The 17,434-nt window shown below is 38.0% G+C and overlaps 1 protein-coding gene across 2 annotated transcripts in view; it reads right to left on the bottom strand.

The window, feature by feature from the left end:
* Nucleotides 1–8,224, bottom strand: part of lekr1 (Leucine-, glutamate- and lysine-rich protein 1) — a 114,288-nt gene extending 106,064 nt beyond the window's left edge. For both annotated transcript variants that reach the window (XM_067419084.1, XM_067419083.1), the window contains exon 1: nt 8,147–8,224. In XM_067419084.1, coding sequence (XP_067275185.1) covers nt 8,147–8,194 — 48 coding nt within the window. In that variant the 5' untranslated portion in view covers nt 8,195–8,224. The remainder of the gene's footprint in view (nt 1–8,146) is intronic.
* Between the last annotated feature and the right edge of the window lie 9,210 nt (nt 8,225–17,434).

A 17,434-nucleotide genomic window follows, 5' to 3' on the forward strand; every position in this document is an offset into this window, starting at 1 on the left:
AACGCCACGCTCACAGTAGCATTTTAAGCATAGCTTAGCATACATCATTGAATTGGATTAGACCATTAGCATCGCGCTCAAAAATGACCAAAGACTTTATATTTTCAAAGATATTTCCCATTTAAAACATGACTCTTCTGTAGTTACATTGTGTACTAAGACCAACGTAAAATGAAAAGTTTAGATTTTTAGACCGATATAGATAGGAACTATTGTCTCATTCCTGCGTAATAATCAGGGAACTTTGCTGCAGTACCATGGGTGAAGCGGCGCAGTGATATTACGCAGGTAATAGTTCCTAGCTATATCTAAAAAAAAATTGCAACTTTTCATTTTCCGTTGGCCTTAGTACATGATGTAACTACAGAAGAGTCAAGTTTTAAATAGGAAAATATTGAAAGTCTTTGGTCATTTTTTTTAGCGTGATGCTAATGGTCTAATTCGATTCAATGAAGTATGCTAAGCTATGCTAAAAGTGCTACCGCCAGATACAGAGATCCGCTGAATGGATTCAAAAACGGTAAAACTCAACTGTTTAACTTTAAGGGACTTGGAAAATAAGCATTTTTTTTTTTTTAAAGTGGAGTGTTCCTTTAATCAATCATACAGTGTATTGAACCATGGCTGGGTTTTTCCACATACACACAAATACAACACTGGACTCTGTGAGTTTGAGCCCTGTCTCAGTTAAAGCCTGTCTGTGATCCTGCTTACCTAACTGTCTAAACACACGCACACGCAATCGTCTGCCTCGCGGAGAAATGTGGACATTTGCACGAAATCTGAAAGCCTTGATCCCTCTGCTCTCTCTCCCTCACGCATTCAGAGACAGGCACGCATGCATAGGCTTACACACACACGCACATGCTGGCCTGAGGGGACGATGTCTGCCACCAGTAGGAACGTGTTCCCGTGACAATGATGGCCCTCGGGGAGGCCTCTGCCCCTGGCACTGACACATCCGCTTAGTGCTCAAACACACTGGCCTCCTCACACACATGCTTACACACACACCTTGTACTGATCTGGATGGATACTACAAGACAGGGAAGGCCCTGCTTCTCAGAGGAAAAATATAGCTAAAAGGTAATTTTAAATAACCTTCAATGAACAAAAGAAGAGAAAAAAAAACACTCTTTCAGATTCAGTCAACGTATTTGACTGAGAGTTTATTCCGGTGAGACATTTTAAAATAGCCTGGGAAGTCAAATGAAAGGTGAAGTGTGTAATTTTCGTGCTATTAGTGGCACTAAAGATAATTGCAAAAATAATGATACCAGACAAGCCTTTGTTTTCTATTATCTGACAAACAGGTCATCCCAAATTATGACAATGTTGCTGTGAATGCTAAAACAAATAGACTGCAATTCCCCGTAATGCTGCTAGTTTTGCAGAATTAACACACTTCCCACTTGAGGTCATATCAAAGCCAAAGTAAGCCTATTTTAATGTCTTTTCAATTGATATGATGGGACTTGCCACAAGATGAATTAAACATATGACACATAGCGGGGGGGCTGAAAATAACAGCAGAGGTCTTATCAAGGAAAGAGCCATAATTAATTTAAATGAACCCTTTCTGCCATCATCAAGCATTAGAGGTTATCGTCTCATGCACACCGGGTAGGCAAGAGCAGTTTACATGCCGTGGTCTTTAAAAACAGACCCCTAATCTTTTTTTCTACTCATCCCTCCCCTCTTCTCATCTGCCCCATCAAATCCCGTGTCAAAAATGGGTCAGTGTTACAGGCACGCAACATACCCCCAAAGCCTCGGCAAATTACCGAACCGCCTCCAACCGCTACACAAAGCAACCTGTTATGAATTTCATCTGAAAAGTATGCATTTAATACCTTTTTTGTGATTCTACAGTAAAGTTGGGACACAAGCAAAGGTTTTAGATGCTTGAAACATGACATAATCATATAGCTTCAAGACTAAAAACATATGTTTATGGTGTTCTTTTGTCCCTTTTGAGTTTGACTATGAACTATAAACTGAACATTTTATGTAAGAGCTTCATAATATCATAATTATATTTTTGTGTCCAACTTAAATATAAAAGTACATGTAAAACGTACGCCTAATATGTGGAAAATGTTCTGTTGATGATTCTTGTTGTTACATACATTCAATAATATAACATTCATCACATAAAAGCCTATATTTCTGTTCATAATGGCAAATTTTAACAACAATAAAATTGATAGTTAGAAACAAAAAATGTTTGTCCAATCAATGCATTTGATCCGAATGATAGGCTGATAGCATATCCCAGCTAAGTAGGTGAAAGAACTATGCATCAGTATAAAAATGTAAAAAATATCTGCACTCTAAAAGATACTTTTTAAGCAGGAGATAAAAATAGTACAAATGTTTCGGCTGTCTGGCTTCATCAGTGTAACAAATCACTTATTCTCAGTAGTTACATAAAAAAAATGTTCCAGGTGGGGTTGAACTGGAGTCGGATTACTTTATGATCGCCCTAAGATTTGTATCGTTTCTTTTATAATTATTGAGAATCATTTTTATTAAATAAGTTGGACCCACTTTATATTAGGTGGCCTTAACTACTATGTACTAACATTGTAATTAATAATTTGATACAGTGCACTTTTTGTGTACATACATGTTTTTACATTGTACTTATATTTAAAAAAATACCTGCATGTAATTACGTCTGTAATTAATTTCTGTAGCTACATTTGTAATTACATAGTTGGCACTTCCCTCACAAACTTACCCATTTCACCACACCTGTCCATAACTCTAACCGTATCTCAACTTAATATCAGCAAAGGTGTTTTACAATATAATTTGAACACAGTAAGTACATTGTACTTATTTTTTGATGTAAGTACATAGTACTTAAGGCCACCTAATATAAAGTGGGGCCAATAAGTTTGATTATTTAAGGGGACTTGTCCCCTTCATGTCAGTGGTGGTTATGGCCCTGTTTGAAATGTCATTACAGAGAGTAAATATAAAACAATTACACTTTTTGGGTGAACTATCCCTTTAAGGCTCCAGAACCCAGAACAACTAGTTCCAGTGTCAATTTCTGCCTCTCATTTCCAATCTTTTTTTCTCATCTCCTACCAGCCGTGAAATAGTCTCGGACACTGCTGATCACGTAGAAGAGTAACCGGCTAAGGAATTTATAATTGATTTTTCCTTAATTTCCCTCAATTGTTCCTAAGCAAGTGTGTGGGTGTGTGAGTGAGTGTAGCACGTGAATGAGAGGACGGTTCGTGACTGCAGCTTTGTGGATTTTCATGGAGATAAAGACCCCCCGTGGTGCTCACTGTACCATGAGCCAATGCTGAGATTCTCATCTGGACCCACAGTGCCAACACATTACAGGACAGCAGGATGGCCGTTGACAGGGGAATTGGGGAGGGGGGTATAGACCACAGGACTTGGGGCAGGGAGAGGGCAGACAATGGCCTTCAGCAGTGCATTGGTGAATTTAACGCTTGGATGAGTTCTTCCAATTCCCTCCTTCCTCTTCCGCCTTCACGCACACTTCCTCGCGTGGAGGGAGAAGAAGGGCAGTGGCTGGGAAGAATCACCTTTGCCCGCATGATGATATACAGCCCAATGCACACGGACACAAACAAACTGGAAGTGATGGGGGTGGAGCTCTGTCTTTCATTGTTCTTACGAGAGAGAGCAATAACGTTTTTTTTCCTTCTTCTTCTTTTTTTTTCCACTAAAGCTTTGAGTTTTAAAGGAGGAAATTTCCACTCACAACTCATCCATAATCTATTCATTCGACTTGGAAGTCAATGTGAACAGGATACAAATTTACAGCTGCCAACAAAGGGAGAGTTAAGAAATTTTGCCAGCCATTAATAAATCTAAAACTAGCCATGAAATTGTATTATAATTTAAAAATATATATATATTTACATAAATTCAGCTCCTTTGTGGAACCAGAGAGTAAAAAATATTGCATTGCATAGATGAATATATAATAGCAATACAGAGGCCATCGTATCATTCACAGAACCATATATTTTCGGTAAATGTTCTGTAAAAACATTTAAAACATGGCACACTTTCTTTTAGATACACAGCATTCAAAGTTTCGGGTTCATTTTTGTAATGTTTTTTTTTTTTTTTTAGTGTAAATGTAGAATAAAAACTGAGAAAACTATTTGCATAAAGGGTTTCAGACTTGCCTTTAACTATGAACGTGCAATAGTCTAGAGTTAGTTGCTGTAAAAGGCTTCCTCTAATAAAAACACTTAAACTCACGTATTGGTGGCTTTGCGTGAGTAATAGTTAACGTATGTGTCGCCACATTGAGTTTGGGATGGAAAAAAAATCTTAAGACATCCTCAATAAACCTGATGCCAAAGTTTGCACTATGGTAAAAGTAACATCATTCTTGCCATTTAGACCGCTTGCTTTTTACTGCAGTTCCTGATCAAGTCACCAGCTATTAACTCACATGTTATTTACACACTAAAGCCAAAATATACTAGATGAGCTTGTTGTCTGACCCCGCCTAAGATGCACAGCAGAGACAGGTGAGAGGCGAGAGAACGGACAGGGTGAGCAGCGGGGGAGCAGAGGATACTTTCATGCCATTGAACACGCAACATGTGCCGCCATTATCCCCCCATGTCTCCTAAGGTTGAAAAATGTGGCTGTTTTTTGTCCCATTCATTATTTAGAGAGAAGCAGAGCTAGAGAGAGGCACCATAGTGAGACTCAGTGGGATCTCCATCATTTCTCTTGTCACAGTGAAGCCACTTGCCACGCTAGCATCAAAAATGAATAGCAGAAAGGCTGAACAGTCTAAAACAGGCGGATGTGGGTTAAAGCCAGGGAGGGAAAAAACAGGAAGGCAATTCAATCAGAATTTACAAAGAAAGAGTAGGTGCATATCTGTTTGTTAAATGTTAGATGTACTTTAGAATGTTTGACATCTGAGACTTGAGTCTTTTGTGTGTGTGTGAAAGGTATTTTATGAGACATATAAAAATGTATTGTTTATAGCCCAAGGATAAAGGTTTGGACCTTGTGTTCAACCTGTGAATGGCACGCCATGAATCTGGGCCGCAATACACAATACCGTAAGGTGTTCATTCATCTGGGATACTCCCTCTGTAATACTCCCTCTCATAAACTGAGAGCATCTTAGGACAAAATGTGTACATATAACTTTTTTTTACAATCAAATTTTTTATTATTTTAATATGTTCCTTGAGGTTCACTTTAATAAATGTTAATAAAGTGCACAAAAAAACATTTATATGTGGTAAAACATTTAAAGGTCCCGTTCTTCGCGATCCCATCTTTCAAACTTTAGTTAGTGTGTAATTTTGCTGTTAGAGCATAAATAATACGTGTAAAATTATAAAGCTCAAAGTTCAATGCCAAGCGAGATATTTTATTTAACAGAAGTTCCCTTTCAAAGCCTACAGCGAACGGCCGGTTTGGACTACACCGCTGCACTTCCTGCTGTAATGACGTCACTAGAACCGTTTGTTGACTAACCCTCCGCCCACAAGTACACGCAAAATAGGGGGCGTGGTCTTGTTGCTCTCCCACGTGGAGAAGAGCGCACATTCAGCGCTTGCATCTCCCCGTTATGCTAAGAGGCGGGACCTTTCCGGGCAAAGTGCGCTAAGCTGCTGTCCAATCACAACACGGGAAGCGCTGGCCCAATCAGAACTCGTTACCTGTTTCTGAAGGAGGGACTTCATAGAACAAGGAAATCATCAGGCCGTTTTTAGGACAGAGGAAACAGCGCTGTACAGATAAGTCAATTGTGTGAAAAATACTGTTTTTTTACACGCGAAACATGAACTCATGTTATATTGCACACTGTAAACATAATCAAAGCTTCGAAAACACGCGAAGAACGGGACCTTTAAAACTCTCTGTCTGAAATCATCCGTTTTTAAGGCGCTTTAAGGCTTGTGAGTAAACGGCCACTGTTATGATTGGCTAATGTAATTGCATAGGAAATTGCCCATATGAGTAAGTTTTTTTGAAATATTATCCATATAAAGTGTCATTACAGACAGAGCATTATAAAATCATTTACTTTACAAATTGTGATGCAGCTTCTGTCAGATTCAATAGTCCCTGCTTCATCTTTCAACAAAGGTTTTGTGGGAACTCTGCATTACACTGCGCCTCATTTACAAAACAATCTGCAGTCAAATGCTCCGAATAATTCTCAGACGTGATCCGGGATGCCTTTAAAAGTTATCCATCAACTCGTTCCAGATTCTGGGATGCTTCTGAGGTCTATGAGCTGTTTTAATTAAACGTGTCAAAGTGAACGTTCCCTTACACTTTCATTTACTCTTTCGTTTGTCCTGTTGTTGACAGACTCAAGCATGTGGAGTCAGAAACTGAACGTGCATCTGTATAGACCCTTTTACAGCCCACGTGATCAAAGAGTTGCGCGCGCATTTTGGCAACGGAAGTGGTGTTGTTCCCTAGTGGTTCTAACGTGTGAGCAACTCCGAAAGTTTATCAAAACGGTTTCCCAGCATCAAAATGTATTCCCAGCATCTGGCTGTTGCGTTTTCGGTTGCACTAATCGCTATTCCACCAATGGGCTTAAGTTTTATAGGATTCCGACAGGATCACGGCCGTTTCAGAAGAACCGGCGGTACCTGTGGCTGCAGGCGATTAATGCATTGATTGGAACGAGGACATAAAAATGCTCGCATAAAAAATGTTCATTTGTAAAACATTTACTGCACTTGAAACTTAATTATTTATAATAAACCTCCCAACATTGGCTGCCACTGGTGTGTATAATGTACCCCCATCCCCAGATTATCATATCAATAATCACAATTTCTTTTGTAATGATTTTATTAAAACTTTAATTGCAAAATAACCATCTGAGAAATGTATGCAAGCAGCATAGTTGCTATTAAAGTACTATAGAATTACAAAATTAAACTTTAAACAGAAGTGTGTCGACACATACGAATCAATAACAACATAAAATGTAAGGAAGAGGATAAATGTATGTCTGTGTGAAGAATAAGAATAAATGTAGAAAATTCTATTGGACATTCTGTACATGCCCACAGACAACGTATTCATAAGCATCCAGTGACTTATATTCTTGTCTCGGGTGTACACACTCGGTTTCTCAACTAAATACGTATATATCCGACCACCTGGCCATCTGCTAACGTCTTCTATCCACTCCACTATAGTACACGGATCTGGTAGCCGAATATCAATTGATAAAGTCAACTTTTTAAAATAACTTTCTCGGTTTGTGTTGCTTAATCCGCTCACATAGCTTGACATGCTGCTGATTCTCGCCAGTTTGTTGCCAAAATGCGCGCGCATACGTTGCTACGTCATCATTGTATACAAACAGTAAAAGGGTCTATAGCGCTGCATGATTCTGGATAAATTGAGTATCAAAATGTTTTTGATTGATTGATTTTGTCAAAGGTTTAAAAGACACAAGCAAATTGTTTAAGAATTAGTTTGCATGGGTCGTCGATATTTTAGCGATTAATCATGCAGCTCTATCTGCATACTGTATCAGTGTAGACAGCATCAGTGATTATAATGACTTGTATTTGCTTTTGATGCGATGCAACACACATCTAGTAGTGATGTCAAATCATCACAAATCCTACGAAACAAGCCATTTTTGGGAGGAAAAAAAAAAAGGCATTTCAAAAACATTGATCTTGTTGATCTAATTTCTTTACCAAGACTCTCATTCTGGCAAACCTTTCTATGTTAAATACTGGAATACAAATGGTAAAATGGTTTAACATGTAGGCCTTAATTGGAGTTGTGAGAAAAACAGGCAGGCAAAAAAAGGCAAATGTAGAAAGTCTGAATGTTTTTACTACACAAAGTAGGTTTTGATAATAAACCACTGAACAGCCCAGTGCAACATGACCTCTTTAGGACACAAAGGCACCTGATAAATCAGGCAGAATGAACGCTGATCTTCTCATATCTCTCGCCAGCTGCCCCGGAGCACAACGGATCACAAAATATCAACCTTGCCTCTCTATCACGCAGAGAAGTGAAGTGTCTGTAATTACGATGGAGTATGAAAGCAACAAAACTGAGAACCTATGCAATTACATCTGCATAGCAGGGGTGTAAAATCTGTTAAATTAATGTTATTTACCTGCTGTATTTCCAGGGGTAGGGGGTATGAGGGGGGGTGTATCTCCATTTCCTCTTTATCAGCGCTCTCCCTAGGGATCTTCTCTATAGGACAAAAAGGAAAAATGCAAATTTTACTGATAGAGACACAAATAATCACGCACCAGTTGCTATATAGTTAACTAAAACAAACAAAAAACTTTCATTACTTACTCATATAATAATAAAATAAATATTAACTGAAGTAAAACATTAACTTATAAACTATATCAAATCATTAATAATAAAAACTATTATAGAATCTCAGTGATAACATCACACATAGGATAACCAGAGCAATGTTTAGTCTCATTCCATCCTTTTCAAAACATTTGTCTTTTAATAAAGCAGGATTAACTTAGTTGTCATATTGTTTAAATGTTTTACTCATAAACAGATTAGCAACGAAGCATAGCTAAACACGCTAGCTCTAACACTAAAACTTACATATTTTAATACATTTCTCGTTGTTTTTTAACGGATGAGTGGAGAGACTCAAATTTAAAAAAGTATAATTACATGTTAAAACTATTTACATACCCATTATTTTGTCCGTTTTCTACAAAAACGGTTAAATTCGAGTCTTACAAATCAATGCTCAGTGGTGAAACTTAAGCGTTACGCAGTCACCACGACGACTACGCATGTTTCTACGCAACCAGCGTAGATACTAGAACGCTGATTATGCTCAGAGCGCACAAGAGCGATTCACAGACGCATACCACGCACTGGCAGAACTGTGTTTATTTAAGGATCCTCCTTAGATATTGTCGTGCCGGTGTTTCGCTTCTTTGACGGTGTGGGTTAATGAGATGAATCGTGAGTCGTGTATAAAAATGCAGATTAGCTCGACTGCTTTGTGTGCCTTCGTGACGGCTGATCCGCATTTACAGCAGAATAGCACGGACGTGTGTGATAAAAATAAAACAAGTGGGCTTTGAGGGGATTTTTTTCCTTTAGAGAAAATCCACGAAACCCCGACCTTATGTGTCTATGTTAAACCCTGGAAGACACGCAACGGGATTTACTCTCGAGCTCTTTCTGCGCGTAATGGCTCTCTTTAAAAAATAAAAATCCTGTCAGGATTGAATAGTAGGGTAACATTAGGTAAAATGCCCCCTTTAAAGGGATAGTGCACCCCAAAATAAAACAAATCTGCCATAATTGACTCACCCATAAGCTTTTCCAACCCTGTATGAATTTCTTTGTTCTGCGAACACAAAATATTATATTTTGAAGAATATGGGGAACTAAACAGTTAATGGACCCCATTGATTTCCATAGTAGGGGGAAATACAAAGGAAATCAATGGTAACCATTAACTGGTTACCCATATTCTTCGAAATATCTTATTTTGTGTTTATATCATATCTAGATATAAGTTTAGCAGGATGATGATGATGCATCAGCCAGTGCGTTATCATAGGAAATAAATCTTTCAACTTTTAGTTGTTATGGAAAATGTAAAATTATTCTTACCCTATACTGGGGTAAACTTTACCAAAATGTATAAATTACTTCTGATATAATTCTTATATATTTTAATTTAAGTGTCATTATTGTAAAATACTAAAGCAGCTATTCTATTTTAAAATTGAATCTCAGTTGAATAATTGAATAACTGATGACAGACAATGCAGAATCCCATCTGAAAGGTAAAATTATTCCAAAGCGTATGAATATGTATACATACTAAATTGCCCATATTTTAATTGAATATACATCTATGGAAACATTGAATAATAACCTCATTAATTACAATAATAATAACATTTTAAAATAATAACACTACAATATACCACTTGGGGTCTTCCCTGCCAATTCTGGTGGCCCATCTTACTCCAATGGTCGAATTGTATCTTTCTATTTCAAAATAAAAACAATAACGTGTCCACAAATCCCTCTTTAACAAATAGACAAAAAAAATTTTTTTTAAACACAATACGGATAGATCCCTATTTTCCAGTTTCGTCTGCTTAATCTCACATATGTCGATTCAGACAACATTAAAAATATCCTCGAACAGCCATCCATTCTTCAAAAGTGCTGAGATGAGATTGTGTCATTATGGTCAGGAGAGAGAAAACATTAACTTTGTGGAGTGGATCATCTTACCCCAACTTATAACATAAATGTGGTGAATAATAATATATAATCTGAAATATTATAGGAACACTTTATTACTCAGTTGATTGTTCGTCGTGTTAATCTAATAGAGAGGCACTGCTTTTTAATGGCAGTGTGGCCACGGGTCTGAGAAGCTTGCGTTTATAGAGTTCATCCAGGCACGCTATGTGTGTGGGGAAGTGTGTAATGTAAATAGAACCTTGCCGAAAGGACAAGTCACTGAATGAGTGTGTTTGCGTGCGTTAGGATATGACTGAGAGTGTGCGTGCCATCCCTTGTGTGCTGTGGCGTAAACTGCGCCTGTGCGTGAGAGTGGGAAGGAATGGGTGGAGTCTACAATAGAAAAATGAAAAGGCACTCAAGCTGTTTTATTGATTTGGAAAATGCATACGTAGAAGTATTGAATATCCCCCTATTATGTTTTATCCTATGGTTTGATGTATTGCTGTATTTGTCTCTCTCAGAAACTTTGGGTGGTATTTAATGAAGGCTGAAAAGTTGTGGAAACAACAAACCTCAGAAAGCTTACACATATTGTGACAGATCGAGCAATTAATATAATAAAAAATGCTGACAATGAATTGAAAAAATGAACTCCTAAAACTGCAAATTTTTATGTAATTAATTGCACCTAACAATCAAGTTTTTAATATATTTTTATATCTCCAAATTAATGTAAAAACAACATAAAGACAGTATATTTAAAATCTTTGTTTAATGGCATCTTTTTATCAATGAAGCAAATATGTCTCTATGAAACTGAAATTTTTAAACATTAATGATAGACATTCAACTTTACAGTATAATTGGAAGCAATATAAATTTCAACATTAGGCTTTAAAAAACTTTTATTTTAGTTGTTTGATGCATTAAACCATTACAATAAATGTCATGTTTCATGAGGCCTTTATATTATCAATATAAAGAAATTGAATAAAGTTATCAAACACTTCACAGTCTTAGATGTATAAAATATAAATTAAATATAAATTCAATCTTATTAAAGCTACATTTTTCTGTTATATCACAGCAACTGGTTTATTAGGCTGTTGTCACTTTAAGATTTGAAGCACTGTCACGCTCTTTGAGTTCATTCAGGGCATCATTTAACTCATTTGAGACTGCTCTTATGAGAATACTAAAATGGACACTTTAAAGGTCCCGTTCTTCGCGTGTTTTCGAAGCTTTGATTATGTTAACAGTGTGCAATATAACATGAGTTCATGTTTCGTGTGTAAAAAAACACAGTATTTTTTACACAATTGACTTATCTGTACAGCGCTGTTTTCTTTGTCCTAAAAACGGCCTGATGATTTCCTTGTTCTATGAAGTCCCTCCTTCAGAAACAGGTAACGAGTTCTGATTGGGCCAGCGCTTCCCGTGTTGTGATTGGACAGCAGCTTAGCGCACTTTGCCGGGAAAGGTCCCGCCTCTTACCATAACGGGGAGATGCAAGCGCTGAATGTGCGCTCTTCTCCACGTGGGAGAGCAACGAGACCACGCCCCCCCTATTTTGCGTGTTCTTGTGGGCGGAGGGTTAGTCAACAAACGGTTCTAGTGACGTCATTACAGCAGGAAGTGCAGCGGTGTAGTCCAAACCAGCCATTCGCTGTAGGCTTTGAAAGGGAACTTCTGTAAAATAAAATATCTCGCTTGGCATTGAACTTTGAGCTTTATAATTTTACAGGTATTATTTATGCTCTAACAGCAACATTACACACTAACTAAAGTTTGAAAGATGGAATCGCGAAGAACGGGACCTTTAAACCAATACAAAAAAATGAATTGCATTCTTCAATGCGCTAATTTTGACAGCACTTATATTAAGTTAGGGACAGAAAGCAGAAGGGTTATTAGACTACTGTCACTTTGAGTCATGACGCGGATCTTACAAACATCCCATTTTCTATGTGGGCAAAAATGCCTTGTTGATGCTAGAGGTCAAATGAGAATGGGCTGACTGATTCAAGCTGATAGAAGAGCAACTTTGACTGAAATAACCACTCGTTACAACCGAGGTATGCAGCAAAGCATTTGTGAAGCCACAACACACACAACCTTGAGGCGGATGGGCTAGCAGAAGACCCCGCCGGGCACCACTCATAGAGCATCTTTGGGATGTGGTAGAACGGGAGCTACCTTCCCTGGATGATCCCACTAATCTCCATCAACTGTAAGATGCTATCCTATCAATATGGGCCAACATTTCCAAAAGAATGCTTTCAGCACCTTGTTGAATCAATGCCACGTAGGCAGCTCTGAAGGCGAAAGGGGGTTAAACACAGTATTAGTATGGTGTTCCTAATAATCCTTTAGATGCGTGTATTTTAGGCTATATTGCATTTCTGTAAATAGATACTCATAAGTAGGCTATTACGCACTGCACCTTTAATTTTAATTTTAGGGTTACTATCCTGAAAGAGAGCTTAAAATGCATCACAGTGATTGTACGCATATACTTAAATTAACTGACCATTGTTTTCTGGATTTTTTTATTTTCTTTTTATTAATTTGTATTACTCATAAATTCAAATTCTTGCCCTAAAAATAACAAAGAGCTTTCATGTTTATATATACCTTTAAAAAATATGAGCCATTCTGATTAATATCGAGATGTTTTTGTACACGTAACCACAGTCGTTTCATGTCTGAAAATAGCATAGAGCTGATGTAAGGATACAGTCCATATAGTTAAATAATTCATATCAAAAAATGTGTGCGTATGTGTGTATTTGTAGGCTATTTCCGTGTGCACTAATTATTTTCACTTAACGTTGTGTTGTTATGTTTACTCGATCTGTTATAGGCCTATATAGCCTAGCAGTGCATGTTTTCTTTTGTGCAGTAAATAGGCTTGCTGAGGTTTGTCATTTGTTTCCACTACAACTTATCAGCCTCGCGCTGGCTGAGCCCTGGGGGATTTGTGCCTCCCGGGGAACCTAACCACCAAATGGTCTTTTCGTGCTGTCTGCACGCAAACGCGTGTTAACCCAATCTCGCAAATCAATTAAAGCTGATTGCCAGTATGTCGCTTATTCCCGTATCGGGCCGTACACGGAGGTGGCGTGACTGCTGCTCACTTCTCGACCCAGTTCCGTGACAGTGAGAGAAGGCTATAAACTTTAGTGTATGAGACACCTGACATGCACGCAGCCTGTAACAGGAAATAAAGCCAGATTTAACTTAGCTTAATATATATGAGCTAACATTAATATCACCAGACTAAGAATAGGCAATAGCTATTTTTGAAGGAGAAGCTGAATTCGTGCGTGCCTGTGTGTTTAAGGATGGAGGAAGGGAGATTTAAAGCGCCCTTGTGAATAGATTTGCATGAGAAACGCAGAAGCTACCGGCTCCTCTCACGCCACGGCAGCGAGTAGTGTTACACATTTAAGCGGCGGATGTCGTGACAAACCCCCGCCATATCAGTTGAAATAACCGCTGTGACTTACCGAACACAGTCACGCATCAAGACCAGCGGGCGTGACTTCAACAACTGCGTCACAACTGCCATAAATACTGCCTGATCTTCACCACAAAGAAATGAACTGGTGTGAAATGTGTGCTGCATTTAACACGTTTTAATTATTTAGAATTTATTTGGAATATATATGGAATATATATTTTTATATACATTTTTTCTCTCCCTTTGTTGCACTTTGAGATTCTTCGGAATGAAACGTGCGTATAGTATATTATATTATTAAAACTATATATAAACTTGCAAAATAGCAGGGTGTTCAAATACTTATTTTCCTCAGTGTGTATATATATATACACACTGAGGAAAAAAAAATATATATACACACACACACTGAGGAAAATAAGTATTTGAATACCCTGCTATTTTGCAAGTTCTCCCACTTAGAAATCATGGAGGGGTCTGAAATTGTCATCGTAGGTGCATGTCCACTGAGAGACATAATCTATAAAAAAGGGGGTCTCAATGATCCTAAGAAAGGTGAGCAATCAGCCCAGAACTACACGGGAGGAGCTGGTCAATGACCTGAAAAGAGCTGGGACCACCGTTTCCAAGTTTACTGTTGGTAATACACTAAGACGTCATGGTTTGAAATAATTTATGGCACGGAAGGTTGCCCTGCTTAAACCAGCACATGTCCAGGCCCGTCTTAAGTTTTCCAATGACCATTTGGATGATCCAGAGGAGTCATGGGAGGAAGTCATGTGGTCAGATAAGAACAAAATAGAACTTTGTGGTCATTATTCCACTAAATGTGTTTGGAGGAAGAAGAATGATGAGTACCATCCCAGGAACACCATCCCTACTGTGAAGCATGGGGGTGGTAGCATCATGCTTTGGGGGTGTTTTTCTGCACATGGGACAGGGCGACTGCACTGTATTGAGGAGATTTTCTGCACTGATTTTCTGCACTGCACTGAGATTTTCTGCACAGGAATCTGCACTGTATTGCGACCTCCTTCTCTCAGTTAGAGCATTGAAGATGGGGCGAGGCTGGGTCTTCCAACATGACAATGACCCGAAGCACACTGCCAGGATAACCAAGGAGTGGCCCTGTAAGAAGCAAATCACGGTTCTGGCGTGGCCTAGCCAGTCTCCAGACCTAAACCCAATAGAGAATCTTTGGAGGGAGCTCAAACTCCGTGTTTCTCAGCGACAGGTCAGAAACCTGACTGATCTAGAGAAGATCTGTGTGGAGGAGTGGGTCAAAATCCCTCCTGCAGTGTGTGCCAACCTGGTGAAAAACTACAGGAAACGTTTGACATCTGTAGTTGCAAACAAAGGCTACTGTACCAAACATTAGCATTGATTTTCTCAGGTGTTCAAATACTTATTTGCAGCTGTATCATACAAATAAATAGTGAAAAAATCATACATTGTGATTTCTGGATTTTTTTTTAAGATTATGTCTCTCAGTGGACATGCACCTACGATGACAATTTCAGACCCCTCCATGATTTCTAAGTGGGAGAACTTGCAAAATAGCAGGGTGTTCAAAACTTATTTTCAAAAAAAGGAAGAACAAAAATACTGACCTCAAACTTTTGAATGGTATAATTACAAAAGACCTGTATTTTGAACAAATGCTGTTCTTTTTTACTTTATTCATCAAAGAATCCTGAAAAAAGTTTCACAGATTATAAAAAATATTAAATAATAAATTATCATATCAGAATGATTTCTGAAGCATCATGTGGCACTGAAGAGTAATGATGCTAAAAATTCAGCTTTGATCACAGGAATAAATTATATTTTAAAGTATATTCAAACAGAATCAGTGTCAAATTGCAAGCACAAATAACAGACAATACACATCAGAGCTGTTGTTCATGCTGAGCTGCGTAATTAAAAAAGATTAAAGAACAAGTCTGGACTCAACATGGTGACCCTAGATAAACTCTAATGCACGATGTCAAATAATGGAATAATAAATCATTGTTAATCATCGAGAGAGTGTGTATGGAGCAGATAAACCACAAAAAGATGGAAAGTGGTTTTCCTGATAATCTAACCATATAAATAATCTACCATTCATCTCAAATGGCATGCAACAGGCAACTTTAATGAGCTGTTTACACTTTAAATTGTTAACCATATTTTGGATATTTTGAAATTTCACTTTACGGTTACAAACTCTGCTATTTGCATATTAATGAGGTCAGTGTTGTGTGGATGCATGCAGCCTGTTTAAATAACCAACGTCCACAGTTGATGAATGATTGTCTTTTGTCGTACAAATAACATGCATTGTTGTGGCACCACATTTAGTTTTAGCACAGAAAAAGCACAATTGATGCTTTGGTTTTCAGAACATTAAGTGCTAACCCTTCTTATTTAAATTGCATGTTAAACGTTGCTTTACCCTGGATAAAAAGTGTACGCACACGTTTAAAAAGCACACGTTTTAAAAAGACAGTACTTTTATCTCAGTCAAGGTAGTTCCAGTTCATTTTTAAGTAAAGATATAGCTAAACAATCTGTCCGGCCTCAAATCTCTTCACGTAATCATCCATAGATAATCAATCCACAACATAGGCCTGCAACATTTTCCCAGTCATCATCCATCTTCTTCTCTCTCTCAACTGCGACTGTTTTAGTGGGCCGTTCTCCAGCCAGTCCTCCCAAATCTCTATCAGCACCTCTCCGTTAGGTTATCTCCACCAGACCACCCCTGGTGTAGGCGGGGAAGGGGAAAAACAGTCTCTTATGCCTGAAAGAAAGAGATTCCTCTGTGAGAAGGCAAACACTCTGAGAGACAATAGCTCCTTCTTTGCGATGGCTATTGTGTGGATGTTTACTACTGAGCTCCGGTGGGAAAGACTGTTGTGGAAAGAATCAAATCAAGCGTTTAAATGGGAGAAAGGGGGAATTAAACGGATTGATTGAAGCTGACAGTAAGGAAGTGGTCGTGTGTGTCTGCTTGATTAGAATCTTCCAAGTTAACATAAATGTGCGTGATGCATAATGATAAGGCAGGTTTCAGTTTGTGCCTCGGTATTAAATATAAGAGATCGTATCAGGACATTCAAGCCAAGACTTTTCATGATTGTTTCTGTGGAACTGGTTTATCTTTGGGAACGTTGAGGCGGCAAACTTAATTTGCATTTACAAAACAGTTTAGTTTAATATTTCACAAGGTTCTTTGCATGTAATTTGACATTAATCAAGCCGTTTCATTTTAGACGTGGTTCAGCATCATAGCAATGTATAACTTATTCATATACTCCATTCAAGTCAGCATACGGAAGCTTTAGAATAAAATGTTTTCCCTAGGGCTGTATTATTCACCCCTAAGCCAAACTTAAAGGGGTCCTGAATTGAGAAATCAACTTTCTCTTGAGCTTTTGATATTTTAAATGTCATGGTAATATATGAATATCCTGTAAGTTTCATCCTGGTTAGTCAAATACATTTCACTCGCTTCATTTCACTGTGGATTCGTGTGTAAATAAGAGTCTGGATTTGCAAGCCAAACGAGATTAAAAAACGATGCTGCCTTCTGGATCTGATAGGAATGGTGCAACTCACTTATGTGAGTAAAAAGGTTTTTTTTTATTTGTGAAAGTATTGCATTTGTTTGATATCTACTGATTATGTGTCTAACTAAACATAACTTAGCAGGCTGTCACAGGCCGGAGTATCCTTTGTATTTGAGGTGTTGTT

The sequence above is a fragment of the Pseudorasbora parva genome, chromosome 16, assembly GCF_024679245.1.
Source record: "Pseudorasbora parva isolate DD20220531a chromosome 16, ASM2467924v1, whole genome shotgun sequence".
In the NCBI taxonomy this organism is placed as follows: Eukaryota; Metazoa; Chordata; class Actinopteri; order Cypriniformes; family Gobionidae; genus Pseudorasbora; species Pseudorasbora parva.